The sequence below is a fragment of the Symphodus melops genome (genome assembly GCF_947650265.1).
Source record: "Symphodus melops genome assembly, chromosome: 17".
NCBI classification, from domain to species: Eukaryota; Metazoa; Chordata; class Actinopteri; order Labriformes; family Labridae; genus Symphodus; species Symphodus melops.
Window position 1 is genome coordinate 8123200 of NC_136707.1, and position 22670 is coordinate 8145869.

At 40.7% G+C, this 22670-nt stretch overlaps 1 protein-coding gene across 2 annotated transcripts; it reads left to right on the forward strand.

The window, feature by feature from the left end:
* The first annotated feature begins 563 nt into the window (after positions 1-563).
* Positions 564-22067, forward strand: LOC306838182 (SH3 and cysteine-rich domain-containing protein 2-like). Of its 2 annotated transcripts, XM_079366205.1 has the most exons (11): positions 564-1144; positions 8396-8744; positions 10361-10455; positions 12552-12636; positions 14804-14919; positions 15451-15520; positions 15721-15809; positions 15920-16008; positions 18366-18417; positions 19932-20069; positions 20881-22067. In XM_079366205.1, the coding sequence occupies exons 1-11, from the start codon at positions 1058-1060 to the stop codon at positions 20977-20979; spliced, it is 1269 nt and encodes a 422-aa protein (XP_079222331.1). In that variant the 5' UTR covers positions 564-1057; the 3' UTR covers positions 20980-22067. The 2 variants fall into 2 exon arrangements, with proteins under 2 accessions (XP_079222331.1, XP_079222332.1); XM_079366206.1 differs by lacking the exons at positions 14804-14919; positions 15451-15520.
* The last annotated feature ends 603 nt before the right edge of the window (positions 22068-22670 follow it).

Genomic DNA, 22670 nt, shown 5'->3' on the forward strand with positions numbered 1-22670 from the left:
CAGAGACTAAATGATGGTGTAAAATGTGGGGCGAAAACTATCTTAGATGTGTGAACTTCATTGGCTGAAAGACAATATTTTCCTCATTAAATAACGTGCAGCAAGTTCTTTATACAACTTTCTGGTATGTCTGCTTTTAAGTTAATGTTTTCACATCGTTGCAAAAGTAATTTTGTCATCATAATACACAATTGTACCACTGATTGATCTGTTACATATAATCTTCACAACATTTTTCCTGGTAACACTTTGACAAACTGTACATTTAATAATGCGCCCTGTTAGACTTGGTCTGATAATGGTGGTACATGGGCGCAACACATCCTGTCGTTATAAAATCAAATAATCCCCACAGAGAAATTACAGTATCTGTTTGCAGATAGTAAAGTGGTCTATGTTTGCTTGTAAAATGAGCCCCCGCCCACCACCGTCAACTCTGATTACGTTGAAATGCATCCTGGCAGAGTTGTAAAATTTGCCCCAATCGTGCGCCTCAGACGCATGAGAAGGCGTGCCTCGCAGTGCGCTTAAATTTAAGTCTGTGCAGCCGTGAGAGGATCATTTCGCTTTGGATGTACACCAAACCAGTGGCTTCAACTGTACAGACTTTGGTTGGCTCGAATGTTAAGCTGACATTTCTACATTGTTATTATGCTGGTTTTGACCCTTTTTTTAACGGAAGGACGGAATTGTCTCACTTTGGAGCTTTCTAACGCGCATCCAAAGGCGACACTGTTGCAAAAACGCAAGGCTCTACATTCCCTAAATGTATGTTCTTGAATGGGGCAATATTTAAACAGCTGTTGAGAGTGTTTGTGTTTGGAACCCGTTTAATAAAACCAGTATCTTATTTTGCGCGTGAAGAGCAAAACGCATACACGAACGGCTATCGGGCGTCCGCCTCGGAGCGCATGCAAATCTCTGTGATGTGGATCCGTCTCACGTTGTTCTTTTTTATGGCTATAAATGGAGATTCCTCACCGTATGGACAAAATTTAAGGAAGTAAAGTGGTTTTTTTATTTTAATTTTTATTGTTTGTTGCTTGCACGACTCTCAATGATGATTGAGAACAATGAGATGGAGAGCGACTCGCAGCTCCAGCGCTCTCCAAGCACCATGTCCATCCAACCGATGACATCCAAGGTAAGTGGCCACTGTTTCCAAGTTTTTTTTCTCTCTGTTGTAACTAGATCTAGGCAATTCTTGTCTTAAAAAACTGGAATTCCAAAACGGGGGAAATACGACACACGATGGAGTTTAAAAGTAGTTTATAGAGACAGCAGACAGAAAAACGACCTGTATTCTTTTTCAACCTGTCATTTTCTAGTTTATATATTTATAGTTCAATTAATCTGGTATTCTTCCATTAGTTTATGTATTATGGATGACAGTACCTCACAATTGCAGTTGTAATCATCATGAGTGCGTCACTAGGTGTAACCACACGTAAGGTCTGATGTCACCCTGCCCCCCCCCCCCCTCCCCGACCAAACTAATTTCTGCACACATACAGCAAACCAGGACCCCCAAATAGACACACTACACAGTAGTGCACAGTTACATGAACTTTTAAGAAATACATCTCACATCTCATAATGTATCCTATAACGACTTTTACTGAAACGTTATTATTATAACTAGATGCTATAATATAACTATAATAAGTATTTGATTTGTGATCAGCTTATATCTCAGCTTATCTCTCTCTTTTTTTCTCACAGGGAACAGTTTAAAAACAATAAACCCCGCATATATTCTATTTGTTTGTGGCTTATATTCAGCATTAGATCATTTTAAGGGGACTAAGTCCTTACAGTGGGCCATTTGTTGACTTGACTGTATCCAAGTAGTTTAATGAATTTGTGAACGTTTTTATTTTTTATATTTTTATTTTTTAATTTGAGTGATTAAGGATGCTTCATTCATTAGGCCCCAAGTTTTTAGAACTTTCTCTCTGGAGAGTCTAACAGGCGAGCCTCTAACTCCAAACCTTGTTTGTGTGTGCGGGCACACACACACACACACACACACACACACACACACACACACACACACACACACACACACACACACACACACACACACACACACACACACACACAATCTGTGGACATGTTCAAAGCTCAGTCAGTTTCATCAGCAGCTGATTGTCTCTGTTTAATCTAAATATGTGAGGCAGCTGGGGAAGCATAAAAGTCCCCATTGCAGTCTCTGTAGTCGGGTCCACTCCTGCTCTCCACTCCTCACCTGCTACTACTTTGTCCTCTGTGCCAAGCAGGGTGATTGGTATTCACACTGTTCCTTTTTCTGCTTCAGCTCCACCACATCACAAGCATTTATTCATTTATTCTGCTAACTAATCAGTCTGGCCATTCAATCACCAGCTCTCTGCCTCGTCCCAGTGTGCTCCAACAATCGATAGAGGCTGCACAGGTTGAATGCCAGCACTCTGTGTGAGGTAGATTTGACTTTAACCTCAAAGATGTTGGATGTACAGTTGAACGGTTGATTCAAAATCTCATGAAACCAATTTAAAAGTTCAGGATTGGTATGTGGATTTAAAACCATATAGGAGCTTATTAAAAGTTGTACATTCAGAAAGAATTGGGTTATAAGCTAACAATCAGAGAACTGCCTCAAACCAGCAGTCATCTGTCTGTAGTCAACTATTGTATGGCTCTGTCAAATAAACTTTGACATTTACAAAGTCAAAGAACATGCACATCAACATTCCACTTGTATCGATTTTAAACACTTGATTGGGACTATTCCTACAATAAAGAACAAGCAATACCACGGCTGTAATGTTTGAGAGAATAATCACACACAGCCATGTGTCCATGATGTTTGTAATTAGATAAGCATGACAGGCGGAGAAAAACAGGGAGGGAGTGACTCGCTCTGATAACAGATGCTCTATGAAATCCACCAGCAGAAAATGTCCCACAAAGATGGATATCAGAGATTAGGAACATAGGGAAACAGTGCCAGAGGATTAAAAAAAAACAAAAAAAAAACAAAGCATGGACTTTCCCCCAAAAATGTCTTGTGGTCTGTGCCAAAACTGGGAGAAACGTGAGTGGTGGAGCAGGTGAGACACCTGAGCAGCAATCATCAGGAAATAGTGTCCCTCGACACCTGTTTGATATTCGGAACTAGAGGTGCTTTGAGAGCCTTGACTTTGATGGAAGTGCACAAGTAGACCTGTATTTTTCCAAGATGAGTACATGACGCAATTTCTAAGAACACTGTTAAGACTGAAAATAATACCCTGCAACATGTTCATCCAGGATTGGTTTGTTTGTCAGCTTGCCCAAAGTGTGATGAGAACATCACAATTCATCCCAGTGTTCTCTTTGGATTATTGGACTAGTCCTCCTCATTCAATATGAGCTGTTGAAAACACAATGAGCGATAAAAGGTCACTGGTATTGCCTACAGTGTGGGACTGATGACTGGCTGCAGTTTACAGTTTGCTGTTATATCTAAATATTGGTGCTTCTTACTCTGTAACACAGGTTGTTGTGTGAGTGCAGATAAAGAAGTCCATGATGGTTGCTTAATCTGTAAAATGGTTTAAGATTATAAAAAGGTGGTTCTTTTGTACTATTCCTTGTACTGCTATTATAATCCAAGTGGAAGCGGACACAGGAGAGATAGCGTTTCATGTAAAATGGACCAGCGAGGTTGCATGTACTATATGTGCAATAAAAGCTGGGTATAATTAAGTATCATCATGTAGTGAAACTGGATTTAATAAGATTGTTAACCTGATACTTAAAAGGAACTGTGAATGGTGCGAGAGGAGGTCGATTACATTTCATCCGAAGGGGGACCTTGATATTTATTCAGTATATCATAGGGATTCCTGTGATAGAAGTGTCCTTGAGTCGCACAGTTTAAGTGCCGCTAATGAAGTAAACAGGTGATTTGATGCATCTCCGCTGTCATTTGTCTGAGTTTCTTCCTCGACATCTCTTTAAAACCACCCACCCTTTTAATCTCATTAACCATCTCTTCACTTCCTCTCCAGATGAAGGGTGGTGACACAGATGTGAGTGATGTGAGCTGGGGAGTAAGTTGCAGAGGGAGGCCAAAGGGAAGGGGCCACAGTCTTCATTAATGAATGTAACACCTTCACTGCTGTGATGTATATTAAAAAGGCACAACAGGAAAGGTGTGAGCTGTTGAAAATAATGAACACTTAAAGGCTGAAAAGGGCTGAAAATAAAACTGGTGTAACAGGGATTTTTTTTTGTTATGGGGATTTGTCTTCGTCATTGCTGATGCTCATTCAGAAATAGCCCTCAGCCCAAGAGTCACAGCCACTGTGTTGTGTTTGTAGTGTTTTGTGTGTGTTTGTGTGAATAGTGATTGGGTGAGTGAAAATGGGCAGATGATGAGTTGCCAGGGCAAAGCTGGGCGAGTCAGCCTAGCGTGTGAGAAGATCGCGCGGTGGTGTAATGCACACTAGTATTTCTGATAGTGCCTTCAGCTGTATAACAATCCGAACGGGGCAGAGGAGCAGTATGAGCAAGTAGCTTTTTATGTGAGTGCATTTGTGTTAGGTACTAACACAATATAACATCCAGGATTATGCGTCCACGACCTGCATTCAGAGTGGGAATCTGCCATGCTGCTGTGCATAATGTCAAACTGATTTTAGTGGGGAAACTTCAGGATACAGAATGATGAAAACCTGAAGAATAAAGCTGCTTTTATTATTTAACTTTTTTTTTTTCTGGTCCCTGGCTGTGATTTTTCTCAATCCAGAATACAAATGGTCTCTCTTTTTTGAACTCTTCCAGAATTGAAATTTGTGTTGCCTCCTTCTTCCAGGTTTACATATTCTGCACAAAACAATTGAAGCCAGTGAAGATATACATAATTACATCCCATGTAAACCATGTGCCGAGTAACTCAGGGAAGTTATTGCCTCTGGAAGCACATATTCCAGTGATGACCTAGAATTGGACAGAGATGGTGAACGGTGTCGTTCACAGCAGGACCACACAGGTTCTATCCTTCATGAGACAAAATGATCTTGACTAAGAACAAGGTCAGACACTGTGACATCTGCTATAAAGAGAAAAAAAACTTGCAGACACATTTATAGTAGCGTGACTAGCCTTTAAGGTGATGCAGGGGGGATTTGGTAAGCGGAAATAACAGGACACAGACAGTAAAATATTGCAATTATAGGTCACTGAGTATAGCACTTAACCCGGAGAGGAATTGTATATCTGTTTCAGTGGCTGTTTTCTTTTTCTTTCTTTTTTTTTTTTTACCTATATCTGCTGCATTTCTTTATTCTGCTGCTGACCACATATTTGTGAATTGAATTGATTGTTGTTTTAATGAAACTAAAATTGGTTGATGCATGCAGACCTTTCCACTGAATTCCAAAATTAAGTTTTACAGGGTTCATAATTTGACCTCTGCAGCCTTTAAATTAAGTCACGACGAGTACTTCCTCCTCGTTAACATTTTGAGTGTTCCTTTCAAATGTTCAGTACTGGTTGAATTCAATAAAACAGTCCATTCTGAGACATGTTATGCCACAGGCTGTATTTATGGTCACATTTCCATTGGTACTAAGCCTTTGTTGTTCTGTTTTGGCTTCTTGACATGTGGGAGCATCCCTGGCCCCATGAGATTCTGCTGGAGGTAGAAAGCGCCACATATTGGGATGTAATAAAGCTTTATCATTGAATTATGTCCACTCACACCCTGCTTTCCCTCTACGGTTCATTGATTTTGGACATTTATGGCTACACGTGAGGATGACTGGAGGTTGGTATATGGATTGAAAATGTGAGATTAATGGGATTTACAGGTCCGCAGAGGCAGCGTTTTGTAACCGGTCTGCAACATTTTATGTGCTGATGCTTAAGGACTGTTGACTGGGCAGATGCATGTAACTGCAAGCCAGGTCACGATTTTGTACAGCATGGTGAGTCAATTGGGAGTCATGTATTAACCGAGAAATAATGTATGCAAGCCCATATTTTTTGTTTCTGAAAAGCATTTTTTTTTTGGAGCTGACAGGTTTTATTTATTTCACTTGTCAGAATCACATTGAGGAGCGAAATGAAAGACTGAGTCAGAGCGTCTGTACTTGACGAGCATTGTCATAAAATTGCTCAATCGATCAATAAGGCATGGGAGTCCACATCATACAACAAAAAAGGGTAACGTGTAAGGAGAAGCTCAGCTCGCTCCTATTCATCTCCATCAATATCAGTATTTCACCTGTCACATGAATGTAAGATTATGCAGATGAATGAAGACTGTTTACTGATGACCCACATACAGCGTGCTATCACACGGCTTTGACTCGGAAGTATGACGCTCTCAGCTAATGTTCAAAGGGGAGCAAACTGAAATGCTTTTTAGGCTCACACACTGACATGTTATTAGATTAGCTGTAATTGAGACATGTGCTCCAACCGAGCTGTTGTGCCAGCACTTGTCTGCTATGATAGAAAGACCTCTGCTGACTTGTGATCATGCACAGAAAACATTAGGAAGAGTGTAAAAAATCATTGTGAAATAAATCGAACAATGCACATCACTTCCATCTTTCATCAGATCAAGTTTGGCCCAGTCGAAAATGTAACAAAAAAATGTTGTCTCTGCATACCTGAAATAAGAAACGTGCCATTTTTTACATATCAAAAAGCTTAAAAAAAAACGTGTAGTGAAAGTGATGTATGAGCTGTTGTTTACGAGATCCAGAATTCATTTTAGTTTTAACTAGTAACATGTTTTTATAAATACAAAAATTCACTGCAATAATAATTCTGAACAAGTGCAAACACAGCCAGCCACACAGCAAAGTAAGAAATCTTTTGAATCTAATTATCCCAACCATCTGCACGCTCAAAGCCCATCGAAGATATACTGCTTATCTCCTGCAGATAAAAACACTTTTAGGATAATTGCTGTAGATAAATTCTCGAGCTATAGTTTACACATACTGTAGTATCCTAAATCGTATATAAATAATGAAACCTAGAAATCCTCGTCAAACTTACAATACATTCTTTTACATTTTTAGTGGAGATCTAAAAGTGCAGTGGGCACTTGCAAAGACTTCTCTTTCTCTTGCTCTACCTTAATGGGTCCCACACACACACACACACACACACACACACACACACACACACACACACACACACACACACACACACACACACACACACACACACACACACACACACACACACACACACACAAACTCAAATAGACAAACTGTTTTCATATCCTACTCCCAGACGTGCAGAGCTGTAAACAGCATGTCCCTGTAAGGTGATTATGTTTGGCGTTGAGCAGAGCGGGTGCAGACAGGCAGACACAGCACGCAGTGCACAGAGAATGTCTTTGGCCTGATGATCTGTCTGCTTGTCTGTCTGTCTGTCTGTGTTGATCTGTTCCTCCACTGCGACATGACCACGCCCTCACACTGCTTTCCCCCTGCCACTGCTTGTCAGAGTAACAATCGGTGTCAGGGTAACAAATGGGTAACCTAGCCTGGAGGAAACTCGCATCATCATCTGCAGACAGAGCCGGAGGAAGATGTCAGGAAACATGCATTTATCTGGCCAATCAGTGCTAGATGGCTGCCGAGAACAGACGTGGTGTTCACTGCTGTGACGTTTTTGTCCGACTGTTTCACTTTTGAAATGCAGCAATCATAAATTCTTCAATACTTATTGGACAAGACAGCTGAAAGGGAACACACATGGCTGGTAACATCAGTACCCAAAAGAGAAAATATGTGAAATAGGATAATGTTGCATACTGTACGCCTGTGAGTTTATCCCTTTGAAAGGGAATCCATTAGCTCTGGTTTGAGCAAACCTTCAGCAGGATCAATCGATCCAAGGAAGCTGACGTTGTCAGATTAAGAGCCCTGAGGATACGTTTTGTTGACACATGAGAAGGCTGTATAGACTGTCTCCATGCCTGTCATTGCAGTAGCTCCACTGACGTCACTCCCGGTACAATCCTGGTCAAACACAGCATTACTTAACGTATGGCCATGGGTGTTCTCAAAGAGAGGCCTTATCTCGTTTAACCAGGGGCCAATGCACAAGAAGCTAGTGCTTGGTCTCTGTAAAGGGAATGTACAGCTAGCTCTGCTTTTGATGGGATGTGTCCTTATGAAGTGATATTGCATTTCATGAGTCACCCTCTTTCCCGTGGAGGACAGATCAGAGCAGTGCTGTGTTTAGGTTTGTCAGGATATTGCTTGTACTGTCCTGAGGGTCTATTAGGCATTTGTTATTGCTCCCAAATGTGGCGCAGTATGTTTGTTTATCTTGTGTTTATTCTTAGCATACACTCTCTCTGTCCCTCTCTCTCTCTGTCCCTGTCAATGTGTGTTTGCAGCTCGAGAGACTGAAACGTTCACTATCCTTTAAGACCATGATGCGCAGCAAAAGTGTGGAGAACTTCTTCCAAAGGTCCTACAGCGACGCTCGCCTGCCCCCTGATTTCATCACTGACCCACCGCCTCCTTCTCCCCCTCTGCTGCCTGGCTCCCCTCTCGTCGGTGACCGCTCGCCCTCCATTTCACCGTCTCTCAGCCCCAACCCCTCGATCTCCTCACACTCCCCTTCTCTCAGCCTCTCCCCATCATTGCCCACCAAACCTCCCCGGCCTCAGATCACCCACTGTTTCCAGGACCATGTGTTCCGCAAGCCCACCAACTGCCAGCACTGCAAGCACATGATAGTGGGTAAGATGGTTAACCGACTATTGTGACTATTTACTTTTTCAAGCCAACACTTAGCTGTGGTTTGCAAAGGATGTCTGGCCTCCCTGTTTTTGTTTACATGGATTCTCATCTAGTGCAAACTAAAAAAATTTGAAGAAGAAAAGAGCAGCTTTAGACTTTTAAATTATTGAGAAAGAATATTGCCACTATATGATCTAAATGTGTCCCATTTATTATGAGTCAAAGGTGAACATTTGCATACCTCTTTCACATTTTGTCAACTATATTTAAGGCTCCAGGCAGCAGATTGTAAGACAGAACTGAAAAACTGAATACACTATGCTTCAGCTAGCCTGACTCTGTTTTAAATAACACAATGCTCCTAAAAAGCTTTACACAGTAATTGTTGAACAATATGTAAACAACCTATATCAATTAGTAAGCTGTCTCTGAGGGACATGTGTATTCCCCTCACTTTCTGTTTCCCTTTGTTTTCAGTCTTTTTGCTAAGCTAAGCTACCTTGCTGCGATCTGTAGCCTTAGATTTACGGTACAGATGTAAGACTAGTATCAATAATATTTTCTAATTCTTTGCCTGGCAGAAAATATGCATGACGGTCAAAGTAATCCTATGAAAGTATGAAGCGTATTGGTTTCAATTTTTTGAAAAAAACAACACTTAAATAAAAAACAACCAAAACCTCTTGAATTGTCATAACCTCACTGACATTTAAAATGACAAAGCTGTCTGCTGTTTATGGCTGTTGATTTTTAAGAGGGGATTCTGTGGTGTACTTGTGTGAGTGAATTTCTCCTTAATTTGCTACTTGCAGTAACTACAGGGGACTGCTTGTATTTCTGCTAAAACTACCTCTGTCAATATGATTGATTACAGGCTGCTAACTTGCTTCTCTGCTTTTTGCAGCTGGGGTTTTTTTCCCCCTGCATGCATTATGGTTTTATTTATGTAATGCATCACGTCTCTTCAGCTATACTCCTCATCCAACTGTCCCAAAACACAGTCTGGCCTCTGTTTCCATTTTAGGCGTACGACAAAGAATCAATTTTTTCTCATCAGAGTAAAAGCAGTTTTTTCAGTGAGCCTTCCACATAGATCGTTGTTTCTGTCATAAAAGACCTGTCAGTGTACAGCAACTCCGGAAATCTTTTTGTTTGTTTGTAGGACACAAATAGACTCAACCACTTAATCTTTAAAACACTGAAAAAAATCAAGGTTTCTCATGATTTAATGCATGAGGAAAAATCTCAACTTTAATACTCTGAGCACTGAAGCACTTGAAAACAAAGATGAAAGCAAGAGGCCTCAATGCCAAATCGATTATAATTGAAAGATCTCCAGCTGGTTTATAATCTCTGCAGGTAGTTGTGGAAGAGGAGCTGTTGATTATGTGTTTAGCTTTGGGGGCAGAGACAGCTTGATAATACTGGGACAGCTCTTGATTTGACTCTCTATCTGAACAGACAGCAGCCTGCTCTATACTATCTTAAGTCCACTTTAGTTTGTTAGCACTTACTGCTTGTTGCAGATGCGCAGCCTGCTGTGAGTTTCTATTTAAAGCTACATGCATGTCTGGGTCCCCCTGTTCTTACTTTGACATTTGTGTCTCTCTCTGCAGGAAACTCTAAACAGGCTCTGCGGTGTAAAACCTGCAAGATGGCTGCTCACCTGTGGTGCACCTCAGAACTATCACAGCAGCTGTGTCATGGGAAGGTACTGATGCACTCGCTGCATTTATTTAGCCAATGTGTTTTCTAACGCTGGTATTTTTTCTTTGACATAGCTACTGACTTAGTTTCTTTTGTTCTGCTTTTTTAAAATGTCATATTTAATAGACTGGTTTATTTTTAGGTTTCATAAAAAAATTGATGTTTTTTTATTGTTTTTTTTTTTTGCTAAGCTATCCACTTCAAGGAGTGTGTGTATGGGATGGTTCTCTTGGGACATTGGGAAAACCCGGTCTATATTTGAAATTATAATTGAAATGTCAGCATTTATATTAGTTCAGGATATACTCTGTGAACTCTGTAAGAAAGCTAGCCTGGCGTTGTCAAACAAATTGTCTGACACAGATGCCCCATATAAGGATAAAACATAATCTCCTAAAAGGTGACCTTTGGAGTTACTTATGATTTTGTACAGATCTGTTTTTAGTCTTTGCGCTGAGGCAAGCTAACAAACTGACAAACTGTCGACAAACTGTTTAAAGTACATGTTGAAACTAAAATGATGGGTCTTATTTGTCACTTTTTTTTTCTTCTTAACTGATAAAAAGGAATGAAAATGTGCTCGTACAAGTAGTCAGAGATAGATTTAAAAAATACATATTGACTGTCTTGCCACATAATGAAAAGAGAAGCAACACTACAGGTTTGGATTCCAAGCATGATCTAAAGAACCTTAGTAGAAACACTGTTACCATGGTAACTTTAGGATAAAGGTTAGAGTGGTCATACTGTGGGATAACTTGACATTAACCTGATGTGTTGTGTGGAACAGTTTCAAGTACAGTTTTTAAAAAATCAGAATAAAAACACTTTATAAGCAGGGAAAAAAAAAAATCAAAGTCAGCTTGCAGATGTATGAACATGTTGCTATATTTTTATTTTCTCACTTAAACGCACTGTTGCATGAACACACTGAAGCGCGCGCACACACACACACACACACACACACACACACGCACACTTACTGATCTAAAGGCAGCGTTAAAACCAGCCATATGTGCAGTTTAATAGATATAACAAATGCAGGATACTTCTTGTGTTATATTTGTGCTTTTTTAGATGTGAAGTGGTGATGAGGCTGAAGCAAAGTATTAAATCATGTCACTTTTTGGGCAAAGGGACAAGAATATTATCACGTATAACTCCATTTGCTCTTTATCGGAGCAATTTTATTGATTGAACTTCAAAAATAAGATTTCAGATTATTGCTAGAAGGAATTCAACCTTTAAAACACCTGAAGCAAGGACTCAATGAAGAATAGAGCAAACAGTGATACACATTATCTGGTCACTGTGTTGTTCATTCCATTTTGTGGATTTGAATTGGGGCAAAGAGTGAAGGACAATGGTAGAAGGTGAGAGCACTAAGCAGTAAATTAAGAATGATTTCAGACTGAGATTTTGTTTTTATCCTTCAGTGCAGACAGAGGACATTAGCATGCAGCCAGCGGCAGAACCCACTGAGGGCCACTCAGAACATTTAAATACTACTGTGTTTAGAGGAACACAAAAGCAGACAGAGAGAGGGAGAGTTAGGAGATTCACAAGGGCAGCAAAGGTACAATACAATCAGACAACAACTTGGACATCGTATAGTAACAATTGTAGGACTTATTACCTCTGAATCACAGTTAGTTTTCTCTCCCCTGCATAATATGACAAAGTGAGAGGCTCATTTGCAAGTCAAAGACTATTGGATCTCTCAGCTGTAACACTTACTGTGCTTAATTCAGTGTAAAATTGCAGTCGTGTGTACTCGCACGTGTAGAATCACATGTCCGTGTCTGTGTGTAAGCCATGTGCACACATGTAAGGCGTGAGTGAATTCATTGCTCATAAATGGCAGGAAAAAAAATTGCCAACACTTTGTTTCACTCAATGCAAGAAATGAGCTATTTCACTGCAGAATATGTGCATCACTTTGTGTGCCCTCGCATATCTGTCAGAGTATCCTGATGTGTTTGATATTCAGATTTTCAAATTGCCCTTCAATCACTACTTGAATCACTCTTCTTTTCAGCTCAGCCAACAAACACGAGGTTTGAATTTTAAAGAAAATTCTCCTTTTTTTTTCTCCATTAGTCTGGAGCTTTCAAGCGAAACTTCAGCTCGCCGATGCTCGTCAATGACCAATTGTCCGTCGTGAAGGAAGTTCAACCAAGCCAAGGTGAGCATACCTGAGGGCCTCGTTATGTGCGTGCGTGTGTTTGTGAGTGATTGCAGGGTATGCACGTATCTGTCCCGTGTACTTTTGTTTTGTGCTCTTGTCTAGTCTTTTGGTTTTATTTTTACATTTTCTGTGTGCTTGTGCATGCAACTGTAATAAAACCAGAACTGACTCCATCTCACCTGACAACCTGGGAGCTTGAAGTGGAAAAATAGAAAGAGGAAGAACAAATTCAGATTCTCTTGGAGGCTGATGGACGGTCTGCACCCTAAAAGTATGTGAATAAATATTTATAAGTTCCTTTTGTGTTTTATTTTTACATTACTGTTCATGATTTGTACTGTATGTCTTTGGACTAATGGAATATTTGAATCATTGTCTGGCTGCAGTCTGCATGTTTAACATACTAATGCCTCCTAGTTTTAGATATGTCCTTATTCAACTCTACATATCCAAACATCCACCTGTATTTTAAAAAGACAAGTCCCAAAATTTGACTTAAAAAACACATTCTATTTTGCAATAGAATAATTGATGGGAACAAATTTGACCCATTTTTGTCACCCTTGTAAACCTGCTTAGAAATAAAACCCAGTCAAACAAGCAACACCTATTTTTAGACTCCCTTCTCTATAAAAGCACCTGAATTTGTTCTTCCTTTCGTCGTCATGTCTGAATAATAGCTTCTTTTTCTTGACCATATCACAAAGAATCACAGTCAATTCAGTACTTCATCTCTTGTACTGTATGCCTTGTTAAATCAGTGTAAGCTCCTCATCCTGTCACTTTGTGGTACAATCCATGAATCAGGGTACGTTTAACCTAGAGCTCTGTCAGCACCATGAGGACTGGGACTCTGCCAGGGCCAGCTGACACTGCAACCTGTCAAACTCACAGTTTTACTTTGCAAAGTGTCCTCATAATTATTGCTAACAAAAGGCTTGGCAAAATACTGGGCTCATGTTTACGCACATTGATTTTTGAGGTGTAACATTTTATGATGGATTTACTCACAGGCCCTGTAATTATCTAAAATCAAAGCTCATTTATAGAGCTGCAAAAGTGAATTCTGTAACAGTTGTTGCTATCTAGAAATGACAAATAACAGCAGATTATGTTCAAAAAAGTTTTGTGTACAGCCACTTGTTTCTCTATACTGTACAATGGGACAGCTGTATTTAGTTAAAGATGAGGTTAAAAGGATTTAATACAGGCTTTTATTCAGGCTTTTTGTCAAACCTTTTTCAAACCATAAGAGCTCAAGGTTGATTAAGTAGCATTTCATACAAATATCATTTGTATTGATAGCAGGACTATAGAGTCTTTCAGCATAGCTTTCTCTCTTTCACTTTTACTCTTTTCACATGTAATAGAATAACTCTCTGCAGGGGTGGCTCCCGCATTCACTTCTAATCAATTAGAAGCACAAATAGGCTTATCACGCTTAAAAAAAAAAACCTCACTCATGTTGTAGATGAAAGACATTTTCACTCATCATTTCTGTGTCCCTGTTAAATTATTCATCTATCTAACGAGAGCACTGATGAGAGGACTGACTTTAAATTGAAACTGTTACGACTTCATCCTGCAGCTAGAAACACACACACACACACACGATATCTGGCCCTGCAGAAAAAAAAAAATCTTCCCTCCATTAAACTAGTGTTCAGTTAGGTGGAGAAAAGACCAGAAATGTAATTCCTAACTTCAGAAGTACTTTGAAAGGAGCAAGCACTGCCATCGACATGACAAGCAGCAGTGGAGACTTTTTTTTAGCATATCCATATTTGAAATCTCATTTTCTTCCTTTTCAACAACACCTGTGAATTACAGATAGAAACACAGCTATGATATGTAATAATACACATCAAAGCATATGCTGTCGGTAAATTAGAACATTTTGATGTCTCTTAAACATGTGGCTGCTGTCCTTCGTCAGATCTTAAGTGGGTCACTTCTGTCCAGGATTACTGTGTTACCACAGTTATATTTAGACCCTCTACTTCCTCCTGAGTGGCACAGGCACATTAACAATGATGTTCAGTATGATCTCTGCGTGACGTCAAAAGTGTAGATTGAGTTTAAGTGAATGCTTGTGAATTCATTGAACATAAGCGGTTGTGTGCGTTTGTTTTGATGAACGTGTGTGCGTGTGTGTGGGTTTCAGAGGCTGTGCGGATGCGGGTAGACCCTGTGTATGCTGCCCTGCGCTATGGGACGTCCTTGGCACAGATGAGCCGCTCCAGTTTTGGCAGTTTGTCAGAATCACCAACACGCAGCCTGGTATGACGTCATCGATCAGTGTGATTAAGAGATATAAAAAAGTTTTTACGACGTGCTTCCTTTGATCAATCTAGTGGAGATGTATTTTTGTAGTGGAACAAAAGTTGCTAACTAACTGTTAGCCTAAGATGATGTACAGGGTAAGTCTAACCTAACAAGCCAGAAAGGAAGCACTGACATTTCCCTGAATGTAAAACTTTACCCTAAATAGTCATTTAAAGTGAATTAAAAGTTTCCTCTCATTTAAGGTCAGGCTTGTATCCTACTTAAATCTGATTTAGGAATATGGAGAAGTTTTGTAATTGGGCAACAGGGGATTATCCGTTCGCAACATAATGGATGACACTGGTGTCTGTGTGCTTCCCATTTGACATGTTGTTGAGGAACTGTGCAGACGTTTGGAGATGAACTGAACTGCTTTCTGAATAATTCAGGACACAAAAAAGTTTCTTTCCCCACTATCAACCCATCCGCTTTCATCTCCTGGCGCTAACATTTTATTCTTTCCTTTCCATTTCCTTCTTTAATAAGGGGGAGGGAGATGAGGAGAGGCAGCAGAGACAGTGCAGCATGGAAGAAGAGATAACTCAGGAGACAGGGGGTAACAACTGCTACGTGTCTGTTTTCCACGTCTGGATATTCACATGTGCTGTGTGTCCATGCATACCTGTGTCTACGTGTGTGTGTGTGTCTGTGTGAGAGATTTGCAGTGTGTGCTTGAGAATATTACAGGCCAGACTGTATAATACTTGTTGTGTGCGTGGTTGGCACTTTCTAAGAACAACCTCTCACCCCCTCCAGACATCCCAGTCCCTGAGCCTGAGATGGAAAATGAGGAAGATGAAAGCAGCAGCCAAGCTCAGACTCCTGCAGATGACAGCAGTGTGAAGGTAGCACGTTTTCTAATCGCCATATGCACACTGTCACCCTCTGTTGTTTCATTCCTCAGGTGTGTAAGTCTTACTCACAACACCCTTGCCCTGTCTCTTCCTCCGACCAGATGCCAAAGCGCATTGAAGTTCACGCAATCCACACCTATGTTGCCCTCTACAAGTTCCTGCCTCAGGAACAGAACGACCTGGAACTTCAGTGAGTATTCGCGGTTGCATTGTGTGGAAGCATGTGAGTGCTACACAGGAATGCTTGTTTTGTATTGTTTGTTTGTTTTTTTTGTGCGCGTGAGTGTGATTGCATGTGCTTTGTCTGTGTTTTGCCCTGGCTGTCATTCCTGCAGGGAAAAAAATGTCCACACCAATCACAGAGGATGGTTCCTGACACCCTTAAGGAAGACTAATTATAAACTCAAAGCTCGTCACTGTCCCCTTGTAGAGCAAGAGACTGAGCTGTGAGCCCTGCAGGGGAGAGGATGAAGACAGTGCACAACTGAGAGATGAAAGGATGGGCATGAGGGATGATGGCATAGAGCTGGAGATAATGAAGCAGGGAGAGACTGGATTGGGGAAACAGGTGGAGAACACCAAGTGTGTATAGAGAAGAATAAATCCTATATCCACACTAAAAGACAGAAGAGGAGACAGGAAGGACAGAGCAGTAAAATGAGGGCAGAGTGAGTGTTGGCGTGTGTGTGGGGGACAGATTTTACAAAGGTAGGAGATCCATGGGACTTTTAACAGCCATCTGTGCGGTGGCTCTGCATGTGTGACTACAGAATACATGTGAGCTAATGACGTCATAGGTCTCTGTGCTCAGAAAAATCTGCATACATTAATTCTAGAAATGAACAATTAGGAATTTGGAAATATGAGCATTAAATCGGTTTGAATTTAAAAGCCTTGCAGATTTTCACGTGTTTCCAGTTATACACACTGGTACAGTAGGATCTTTGGTGCCAGACTGGTATGAAGAACACCAAATGTTGGTTGTCCACATGCTGCCTGTGAATGCATGGAACAGTTTTATCACATCGTTTCTCTTAATCTTGGTTTTTTCAGGCTTTTTTGTGATGTGCTGAATTGAATGTTTGTTGCCCTATCATGATAACGAAGCGATTGATAGTGGAAGTCTTACTGTATGGTGCCTTGAAAAAGTCCCACAATGGAAAGGAAAAAAAAGACGTGTCCCAAGTACTGTAGGTGAGCCTCTATCTATTCACAAACCCACGATGTATTACTCTGACTTCTGTAGAGCATCTGTACATGGTGATGAATATTCATGACAATGAATCAAAGAGTCATACAGGAATTGATGTCTGATAGAGCACATGTTTTAATACTAGATTATGGTCAGGCACACATGTTGGTATACACGAGGGCTAAAAATGGACTTTCCACCAGTTCCAGTCAGAGTCCCAATACTGTAAATGTTCACTGTCATGGTCAATTACGATGCTTGACTGAACAGAGCCATCCCTACTTGTCATGTAAGGGAGAGCACAAGTGAAACAAGCTGTTGTTTCACTTGTGCTCTCCCTCACATGACAAGTCACAACTGTTTGAAAGGGGTCTCTGTGTTTAGATGGGGGCTCTGAACATTGTGAAGGTTATGGTTTAAATGAGGGAAAGAGTCGGGGCAGTCATAAGAGTTGGGCTGTGTTGCAAAATAATGTTTTTAAAAACACTATACAATCCTACAGTAAGTATGCCTACTCTTAATAGTAGTTGTTACTGGAATTAATTTTAATTTCTTCAAACTTTCTTACTACTAGAAGATCATAAAAGTTGTTTCTGACACAGAGCTCTAAGATGTTGTTTCAACTAACCTCAGATAAAGATGATTAAAGTTTGGTCTAACAGTCATATTTTTAAAAAGTGTCCAGAAACAGTGGACATACAGTATATGGGTCTCACCCTAGTTACTAAGTTATGTAAGTGTAACAAACTTTGTGTGTGTATTTGTAACAATGATCATATAGGGCAGTAGTGAGAGCAGACACCCAGGAGATGTAATGTAGCCTACAGGGGTGCATTTGGGACAGCAGTTTCTCCCTGAATATCTAGGACATTGGGTACACTGCGTGCGTGAGAGTGTGTTTGTGTGTGTGTGTGTGTGTGTGTGTGTGTGTGTGTGTGTGTTAAGAAAAGTCTCATGAACAACTGGTAGCATCATTAGCATGCAGGTTGGCTACAGCTCAGGTTCAGCTTTCACTGCTGCAGTGGCACTTCAGAGTCATATTTTATGTGAACCTCATGACTTTGGTGTCAGCTGCTCTGTCACCTCTGCAGACAGACACACAGACTAATCATCATTTTAACCTCAACAGCTTTGTTACCGTGGATACAACAGCGCGCTGCGGCTGTTTGATAATGGTTTTTTTTTTTTGGCTCATACTGCTCACTTTTTGTTCTTTTCTCGCTGTGCCTCTCTCACCCCATTCATCTATCCATCATGTATCCTGTGCTCATCTCCTCATCCCCTTTTCCTCGACATCCCCTTTTCAGTTAATCCCCTCCCCTTTTTCATCTGCTCTCTTCTCTTATCTCTTCTAGTCCTGGTGATCGGGTGCAGGTCACTGATGACTCTAATGAAGAGTGGTGGAAGGTGGGTAATAAATCAATTGCCAACATCTGTGCAAGTTTTCTTGTGTCTTTGTTGATATGCGAATTTGAATGTAGATGTCAGTGTATGGAAATATGCATGCATGCATCTATTGTGCGCCTGTGTTTGTTCAAGGCTGTAAATCAAGTCTTTAATGTAGAACACCTGCTCCGTTTTCCCTGTGATAAACATGAAGGCAGGCTCAGACAGAAATAGAACACAATTTTCTCAGAAAATTACCGAGAGTTTAACATAATGAACTTGACGAGTGTTGAAACCTCAAAGAGTTCTTTATTGAGTCTGTAATGAGCTTCACCCGCTCCCAATGGAAGTGTGTGTGTGTGTGTGTGTGTGTGTGTGTGTGTGTGTGTGTGTGTGTGTGTGTGTGTGTGTGTGTGTGTGTGTGTGTGTGTGTGTGTGTGTGTGTGTGTGTGTGTGTGTGTGTGTGTGTGTGTGTGTGTGTGTGTGTGTGTGTGTGTGTGTGTGTGTGTGTGTGTGTGTGTGTGTGTGTGTGTGTGTGTGTGTGTGTGTGTGTGTGTGTAAGACGAACACATACACACTGAGGCAGTCACAGAAAAAGAATGATGCACGTAACTTGACTGAAGTTTAGAGTCTGTAAATCTCTCTCTGGACCAGTGTTTAATCGCACTTCGGTCATCGGAGGCGAAACCGTAGACATCTTGAAGCTACGCTGCTGCAAACTTTGAATTATGTATAATTTGTTAGTCATTCAGTCATTACTTATGTATAGCTTGTGAATCATGCAAACACCTGAAGCAGAGGGTGATAAACTGTGAAAGAGTGCTGCATAATGTGGTTTAATCAGACATCATCTGTTTAAATGAAGGGCCATACTCTGATGTAGCCATTTTCTGTAAACATACAGACACAAATCTGGTAGAAAGATGCTTGCATTTCAAAATAAATACATAAAATAAACCTTCAGAGCACTGGTTTACTGAGTTGGTAGGGAGAGTTGACACCTCATGTACAGAGGCTACAGTCCTTGTCACACTGGTGGCCTGTCTGATTCCTTGTCCCCATGCTGTAAGTCACCCCACCCACCCAACTGTCTGCCCGTATTTCCTGTCTACCTTCAAAAAGAAAGGAACATTTTTAGACAATTTTCACATTAATCTGTGTAATTTATAAGCTGTTTTCACACTCTGTCACTGCACAGAATGTGATTTAATGTGTTGCCATCTGTCACACTTTGGTCCTAATTGTCCATTAAATTTCAAAACGGCTCTTTGTTTTTACTGATTTACAATGACAACACTGGCATTTATCAGTAAGTTCAGCCGATCACGACTCACGTCAGTCAAACTAAACATTCATCCGTTCTGTATACAAATGAACAGCATGACAGAAGACAGAATGAATTACAAACTAAACCACCATTTAGCTGTAACTCTTTGTAATGTTTTAAACACTGAGTATGTGATGAAATGACTGTATATAATCTAGTGACACTCAGATGAATATCAGATGTTGAAAACTGTTCCTGTGGTTTTCAGGGTAAGAGTGGCGACAGAGTCGGTTTCTTCCCTGCCAACTTTGTGCAGAGGGTGCGGCCAGGAGAGAGAGTGTGGCGGGTCATCCAGGGTCTCCCAGGCAACCGAGAGAGAGGTCACATGGCCGTGAAGGAATCCCAGGTAAACCATAAGGAGAGCAGTTCATGTGTGAAAAGTTACATGGGTGTGTTCGACCCAGAACACCGTGGGTGAGTGACAGAAAACATCCTGGTCAGGAGGGGATCAAAGAGTGACATGATCTGTGTGACTGTCAACACATCAGTGCATGGTTCGCTACGTTCATGGTCACATTTTAAAGGCAATTCAAACCTTGTTGAGTCATGCGGTGCACTGGCGCTCATTCCAACGTTGTAGTTTGAATGATCCATGTTTTTTATAATCGTTTACCTACGTTTTTTTCCCCTCACTATCTAAATTACGTTGTCACATCGAAACACCTGTGAGGTTTTTTAGCTGGTTGTGGAACAGCAAAGATTCACACTGAGTGTAATACATTTGAGTGTGAAAGGGAAGCAGAATGAGTTGGGGTTTTATTTTTTTTACCACAAAACAAGACGAGATGCACAAGATATACAACTTTAAAAAAAAAAAAAAAGGCCACCAAAATCGATGCAAATCAAAAGTTCCTCACATGAGCTTTCATTTTTGTAAGGTATAAATGATGTTGAACGACTGTAGTCAATTCTCTTTAATTGCATGCTCTTTCACATGATAGGAAAAGATCTACATATAGTCAGGTTTTGTTCTGCCTATATTAATATGCCTGCTGGAAATTCCTTCAATAGTCTACCCTCCACCATTTTAAGGTCTTCAAATGTGTCTTTTTTTTTTCCAATTTTTTCCGAATATTTTCTGACAGTTCAGTTTGGTCTTATATTCCTATATCTGCCACAGAAAATAGAGCAACTCAATGTCTGTCTCCTCCCTTTAGATCTGTGTGGGGAAGCTAGAGGATGGTGAGGTGTTTCTGAAGCTGAGCAGTGGCAAGAAGAGAGGGCTGGTCCCAGCTGACTCCATAGAGGAGATCTGAGCCTCTGTGTGAACTTCACCATCCTTCCTCTTCTATTTCCCCCCCCCTGGGATGCACCCTTCTTCAAACTATTACCAGCCGCCCTCCCCTACCCTTGCCTTGGCTAAAAGACTGCCGCAGTCTCCCCAGCCAGTCCTGACTGACTTCAAACCAAACGCAGATGAAGCGGACGGAAAAAAAAACACACACTCTGCATAGAACTGAAACTGCAGAAGAACAAATAGATTACAGGTGAACTGGTCTTTAACAGTTTAAACTGCAGTCCTGCAAGAATGGAACTTTTTCTCTAAAGTCTAGTAAAGTTTCCTTTCCGACACAAACATCAATGTTCAGTTAGAAAAAGGCTACACCAGCGCAAAGGCTCCGATTCTCCGATTCTCATTTTGATTTCCTCATCAGAGAGTTATCTACCAATGTGGTAGTCCTGTCACGGTTTTTTTCGTCTCTCAAATAACAGATTTTTTTTCAGCACAAGTCAGGGTCTCTGGCTTTGATATGGATACAAGCTTCATGATTCACAACTGGAGACACTCACCAAGGACCAAGGACAATTTCTGGCTGCCTGAGAGGCCACTGCCTCTCAGAAAAAAAATGGCAGAATCAGATGAAAGGAGCACACATGATCCAAACAGCTTAAAAAGTGTCAGACTGACATATTACTTCGCAGAGAGAGAGAGTGCAGAACTGAGGGGATTGTCAAAGAGCAAATGGCAGGAATAAGAAGGCTAAAAAGAAATAACAATATGAGATGGTACAACAAATCACCAGGATATTTTACTTTTTAGTCAGAGGAACAACAATCATGTTTTAAATTTGACCTTTTATTAAACAAGTCAGGAACTAAAACTTCCAGGAAGTATTAGTATAAATCCTTCCTTGCTTTTTTGTTTGTGGCTTTTCCATTTAGGCATACATCAAGACGTGCTGTTGATGATAACACAGAAACAGCAGTGATTCTCTATGGGGTCTATGTTATTTTTTTAAAGGCAGAGATTCAGGAGGATTTTTTGAAAGCAGGGTGGAACTTGCACGTCTGGAAGTGCAAGAATGTTGAAAGAGGGTTGCCAGTCTGCCAGAAAAAAACAAAACGAGGGGCAACTTATTCTTACTGTCTGGCGATGGACGCTTGAAAGGAGGAAGACGAGGAACGTTGATCAGTGCTGAGCCTTTATGAGTCAGTGGACGGCATTCAGGTAGTGATGTAACCATGGATGCACAAGTCATCATCGATCAACTGTCAAACTGTCGTCTCCATCTTCTCCCTCCCGTTTGGCCTGTCTTGTCCTCTCTTTATTGATGAGCCTCGTCAGATCTGACATGATGAAGTGATGGCATGTAAGTCAGCTTTTCATGGTTAGGACTTCCAGTGCATTGTTTGTCCATTGCTTATCAAATAAATCTGATGCATTTCTTTAAAGGGAATATTGTGCTCCGAGGAGAGAACACTGTCAGAAGAATTTCACCAGGGAAAGAAATCGAAGACAACTAAAGGTTCAGAGCGCAGAGTAAAACAGCAAAAATAATGACACTGAAATAGTAAAATAATGTGTCTTGTTTTTTTTCCCAGCTCATCAAGATCATCTAGCCAACATCCTTCTTAAGTTCACATTTCAGTGTATGTGGAAGTCTTTAGAGACTGTGAGAAATAAACTTATCTTCGAATAGCGAGAATAGCACTTTAATTTACGTTG

What these genes read in the sequence shown, in the direction of transcription:
- LOC306838182 (XM_079366205.1), top strand. Translation starts at nt 1,058, where the DNA reads ATGATGATTGAGAACAATGAGATGGAGAGCGACTCGCAGCTCCAGCGC. An exon ending in GGAAGTTCAACCAAGCCAAG is followed by an intron (nt 12,637 to 14,803) that starts GTGAGCATACCT and finishes TGTGGGTTTCAG; the next exon opens with AGGCTGTGCGGATGCGGGTA. An exon ending in GATAACTCAGGAGACAGGGG is followed by an intron (nt 15,521 to 15,720) that starts GTAACAACTGCT and finishes CACCCCCTCCAG; the next exon opens with ACATCCCAGTCCCTGAGCCT.